The sequence below is a fragment of the Beta vulgaris genome, chromosome 8, assembly GCF_026745355.1.
Source record: "Beta vulgaris subsp. vulgaris cultivar EL10 chromosome 8, EL10.2, whole genome shotgun sequence".
In the NCBI taxonomy this organism is placed as follows: Eukaryota; Viridiplantae; Streptophyta; class Magnoliopsida; order Caryophyllales; family Amaranthaceae; genus Beta; species Beta vulgaris.
In genome coordinates, this window is record NC_079209.1 from 11,343,396 (window position 1) to 11,349,059 (window position 5,664).

General features: G+C 37.1%; 1 protein-coding gene across 2 annotated transcripts; it reads left to right on the forward strand.

Annotated features, from left to right (window-relative positions):
• Positions 1 to 276: 276 nt before the first annotated feature.
• LOC104882844 (uncharacterized) lies at positions 277 to 5,664 on the forward strand. Of its 2 annotated transcripts, none has more exons than XR_007268953.2 (2): positions 277 to 534; positions 5,508 to 5,664. XR_007268953.2 is itself a non-coding variant. In XM_010667259.3 (2 exons), exon 2 carries the CDS (start codon positions 901 to 903, stop codon positions 2,797 to 2,799), a length of 1,899 nt encoding a protein of 632 aa, XP_010665561.1. In that variant the 5' UTR covers positions 285 to 534; positions 798 to 900; the 3' UTR covers positions 2,800 to 3,044. The 2 variants fall into 2 exon arrangements, 1 of the variants encoding a protein (XP_010665561.1); XM_010667259.3 differs by lacking the exon at positions 5,508 to 5,664 and adding an exon at positions 798 to 3,044 and having other exon boundaries at positions 285 to 534.

Genomic DNA, 5,664 nt, shown 5'->3' on the forward strand with positions numbered 1-5,664 from the left:
TTATAATGTGATTTTCTCAATTGTATGGGTGATTTGTAAAGTTTCTTATTTTAAGTGATTTGTGAGTGAGTGTTGTAAATTAATTTTCGGTAGTTTTCTTTGAGTGTTGATTTTGACTTTGACATTCCTTTTGTAATTTAGAAAAGGAAATGGGGCAAAAAAGACAATTCAAAAGAGAACGCCAATGCTCCCCCTTCCCTTATATAATAGAGATAATTTACCAATAAGTATAAATTACATATTTGTCCGAAGGTGTAAATTAAATATTTAGTGTTTATTTCTAGTTTCCAGTAGTAGTATTTGCACACTAAAATGGTTTCAAGATTGAAAGTCTAATATTTTCTCCTCAAACCTACTTTGAGAATTCAACTTGACTAGTTGACTTCAATTCACTTGCTAATTCCTCACCCAAATTTACCGCAGCTCTTTACTTGATGAAGCTATAATCACTATAATCACTATTTCTTGAGTTCATAAAATCTGGCATCTCACTCCAATATCTTGTTGTCTTCAACTTCTTAGCAAATATATCTGGTAATCTTTATTTTCACGTATCTTTATCTGCTCTAACTCTTCTAATCATATATACCGATTGAGTATTCATTAAATCTGAAGTATTTGCTTACTCGTTAGAATTCTTCCCTTCATTTTCATTCAAAATTTCTGCTGCTTTACTAGAAGAAAGGATCAATTTTGCAATCTGGGTTGCAGAATTCTTGCATTTAAGTTTCTGGGTTTATTTTCTTAGTAATGCACTATGGTTATTAAATTTCTATAAACCCTTAAATTTGTAACAGTATTGTTGGATTTTGTATCTGGACGAGAAGAATTTGGAATTAGAATTTTAGGGGATCATTTGATTTTCACTTGGGTGGAAGTTAGTGATTGTTTGGATTTGAAATGGATGTGCATTTGAAGAATTTGGTAGGTAGATTTCATGAGCAATTTGGATCTGGACCTGGACTTGGTCCTGCATCTGGAACTTGTCTGGTGAAAGTGGAGGGTGTAACTCCTCCTTTTATCAAGTCACTCTATAGAGCTGCTGCAGCTCTGTATAGGACTGATCCATGGAAGAGATTGCGTCCCGGGCATTTGTTTGGCGTCAGGGTTGGCAAAGATTCTGAGTGGTCTAGTAGAAAGCAGCAGTTTCCCTGTGTCCAATTCATTGGTGGGGATGGAGGAGATCTAGCATTTTATTTGTTTCGATCTGTCAATGATGCTCAAAAGGCAACAAAACAAAGAGAGACAGTTCCTGTCCCGAATACTGAGATTATGAGGGTGACCTTTGAGCAAGAGTCTTTGATGTTTCCTTCTCACAGGAAATTGATTAAGTCTTTGTCTCTTGAAGTTTCTGGGACTGAGTACTTCCCAGTTTTTGATGTCGTATGCTGCACTTCGAATGGTGAGCTTAGGTTTAGGAATCCAAAGTTCGAGGAGCTTAAATATGTGTATGCTGCTATGAGAGGTATGACATTGGTTCACCCTTTGCTCCAAGAAGATGTGCAAGCCACACCCAAATGGTCACAAATGATGCATTTTGAGCCATTCATTGAGACGGTGGATGTTCAGTGGCCATCCGAGATGGCCAAGAGCAGTGATATTGTAGCAGTTACAGTATCGCATCCACCAGGCCAAGCATATGAGGAAAAAACCATCTCATCAGCCAACTCAACCCCCACCAAGTATACAGAACCAGCAAGAGAAGACCATTTTGCTGACATTAAAGTGCACTCAAATGGTAGTTTGAGGCAATGTGCAATGTGTGAGAGAGAATTTCATACGGATCAGTCCTTTCCTTGCAGTAGGTGTCGTGCCATAGTTTATTGTAGTCCTAATTGCCAGAAGCAGCATTGGAAAGAGTCTCATAAGAGCATGTGTGGCTTGTACAAAGCCATGATGGAGAGAGAAGAGGAGCTTGCAATGAAAGTATTTTTGTTCCCTTCTTCGATTGATCATCCTTGTAAGTGGCTTGAATCTCTTGGCGTTCATCAGAAAGGAATGTGGAGAAGGAAGTGCAGCTGCTATTCTAATAGCCCTTTTGGCCTTCTTCCTGTTAAAGCTGGTCTCTGGGATTCCTGGGGTGGACTTGATGATGATGAATTTCCACGAGATTCTCCATTTCCTGAACATCTAACAGACGGGATCTCTAGCCCTATCCTTCTTTCTGGTTGGTCCGAGTATTACAATCTGCGATCCTTGCCATTGTCTAGCCCTGTTGCCGACATTCTCTCCCATCCATTGACAGTATATTACATACTAACAGCACTGAGCATCAGCTCAAAGAATCTTTTGCTAAAAGGAAAAGAGGTGATTGTCCATTATCTGGGTCCTGAAGGGGAGTTGGATTGGATGACTGCTTTTGCTGAGATGGGTCATCTGCTTAATGGTATGGGTAACATACAGATGGTAATGGTGGGGCCGGAGGTGCCAACGAACTTGTCGGGAACCACTTCAGGAATAGGGAGCAGAGTGAGGGTAAATCTTGCTAGGGGTATCTACCAAGAGGAAGCTACCTACTTGCCTTCACCTCATGTTATTGTCGCACTAAATTGTGGATTAGAGAGCAATTCAAGTTGGGTTGGAGCTCTTGAGTTTATTAAATCCATGGGTATTCCTACTTATTTCACTGACCAGTCTGAAATTTCTTGCACAAATGCTAAGCAAGTTCTTCGTTCTGCTGGCCTTCATATCACTCACCCGGTCACTCCCAACCCTTTCCGCTCTCCTGTGAAAAACCACGGGCCTTCAACAAATGTGCCTTCTTACAGTAATTGCTTTGTGCTTGGAGTGAATACATGACCAAAAATTGTGTGCAAATGGAAACATGATGGAAATCCATGCTAGAGTTTTGAGCTTCGAGGTACCCCTCAGAGAAACTTAAAGTTTATACTTTATTGTATGTATAATGGAACATGATTGAGTTTGTAAACATTCTTTTTATTGTACTTGTGATCTTACAATTGTTTTTTTCATGGAATGAAACATCATGTACTTTGTCCACATCAAGGCAGTAGCTAAGTTGGACTTAGCCAGATTTTTCTTAATATGGTCTCTTTGTCATTTGTCAATTGTCATCCATTATAATATCTGCAGAAAACAAACCTACTTAGTCAAAAGCTTCATAAAGCTGAGGAACCTTCCTGGAAACCATATTTACATATTGCCTACCCCCTCTTAGATGGTGAGGTTCACAACCGGGGTTTGCCTCTGGGAGATGGGGGTAGGCGGGTAGCTACCATCACTGTCCATCAGGCTATCCCCTCAACCTCAATTTGAAACCATACAGCATAGGTGCTTTCGACCAATTCCTTGAAATATGTTACAAAGATATAGGATGAGCAAAGAATTGCTGGTTCTGAACATCAAAATATTGCTGGTTCTGAAAATCAAAATATTGCTGGGACACCTTAGTAACATCTAGAGAATTTGAAAATTAGGCCAGGCAGATAGCCAATGTTTGTTAACAGTCTACAAATAAGATAGTGAGATGTCTGAATGTCTCTGTATATTGAGCGCAACGAAAATGCATACTACTTGAGCTGCACTTCGTGCTGTGCTACAGACCATGTGTCTGATTGCAACAAAAGAAATCCCCCCACCAGCACTCATTACTTGCTAGTTGATGTTATATCTGTTTTCAAGATATAATGCTTGTGAGCTATGTTATTCGGGTTCTTCATTTCACCTCAAGTATCCCTGTTTGTGTCAAAATCACGGCATTATGACATCGGCATAAGTACTTGACATTTCAATTTTGGACGAAATTCATGGATTTTTTATTATTAAATAACCCGAGTGTGACACGAGTACCCAGGATGCCAGAACTGAATAACAAGGCTTGTTAGGATTCGATTCGGAACTGCTGATGCGTTTTTTGTGCCTCTGGTAATGATAAATTGATGTACGTGTAATGTGTCAGGGTTGTTAGATTATTAGGTTAGACACTTAGAGCTAAATCATATTGCTGCACGGAGGTAAAAATATGCTACTTTTGATCCCACCATTTACTACCAAACTAGTTTGTAGGTCCGGGCTATTCCCCGGGTAAGAAAAAATTTCATTTATTAATATAATACTTTATGATAATAACACTAAATACAACTTGGTCTGGTGGTTAAGACTTTAGTAAATGTACTTGAGGTCTTGGGATCAAACCCCTACGCAATTTCTAAATTTTTTTATTGTACATGAATTTCATGAACTAAAACTCCTTAGGGAGAGCGCCACGTGACACATTTTTTGTTTATGTACGCCTTTTAATATATTTGCATAGATAGATAGATAGAACATGTACCCTCTTGTTTGTCTGATTATGGTTGCATCACTGTTATTTTATGGCTTCATTGGTCTCATAACTTTGGCAGCTCAATACCCTTACCTGCACCTCACCAAATAGTTGATAGTTGATAGTTGGTTGCTGTTAGAATTCTTGATTGTAATTTATGGAGTACTAATTCTCCACTGTTTCTTTTATGTTGGAAGATAATTATGAAGGACTGCCACTGCAACTGCAACTAGTCTATTATGTTTTTAGGACATGGAGTCTCTCTCGTAAGAGAGCTCACATACTTTGAACATGATATTTGAACCTTCTTTTATGTAATAGGGGATATCTAAGAATTTGCATCACAATTGTGTTTTTGTTTTGGCATGTGTTCCTTTGTTTTGCCTGTTTCTTTTGCTAATATTCCCTTTACCCTATATTATAGTATTTGTTTCTTTTATTTTACTGAAATTTAGGAAAATAAAAAATATTGTCATTTGTATTTTCTAATGATGTGGAAAATTAATTGTCTTTGTAATTTTAATAGAAAAAAATACTTAAACTAACCTAAAAACTATATTGACACTAACAAGCAACATTAAATGTTTACTAACATTAAAAATAGAGAGGAACAAAAGTTTGCGTGAAGCCAACAAACTAAAATCAACCAACAGAATTACATCAAATATTTCTAACAATCAATAGAATTACATTCTTAAGATTTTACGAATTATATCTTAAATAAGCCGTCAGACCGTATTTGGACACAGGCGAGTGGGCATGTGTTCAGGGTCCCAAAATGCACAACCCAAGCTAATAAAGGCTTAAAATAAGGAAGATTTTATAAAATACTACCCCCATTGCCGACTATCGAGAATACCGTTGAATCTACAACCTTCTTCAATCCACTTCTCTTTCAATTTTTGGCAGTTTGCAAACTTATTCAATTTTTCCACTTCTTTTTCTAATTCAATTCTGAAATTTATTTTCCATTTTATTCTCCAATTATAATCCATTTGCGGAAATTTGACGAAAACCTGCAAATAATAACTTGACGATAATTTGTCTTATGAACAATCTTCTCAAATGTTCTATTACCAATGGGTTAAAAGCTTCAAATTTATCTATAAATACTCCTCCTTCCATTGTTCTTCACATCATATACTCATTAATTTTCCCTCTTTCTTATGTTATTTTTCTCATCCTTTACTTTTGAAATTTAGTTCCCGAGTTGTTCTTTCAGTGATTTGATACTCCAAGAACTCAACTGCTTAAGGAGATTCTACCAATTACACAAGAACATTCGGATAATTCACTGAATTTTGTACGAATTTTGATGTTTGTTATTATATGCTCTTTTAAGGTAGTAAGAAGTGTCATATATAATAATTTTTTTGCTC

Excerpts from the sequence above, each read along its gene's own strand:
- LOC104882844 (XM_010667259.3), top strand. The coding sequence starts at position 901 with ATGGATGTGCATTTGAAGAATTTGGTAGGTAGATTTCATGAGCAATTT.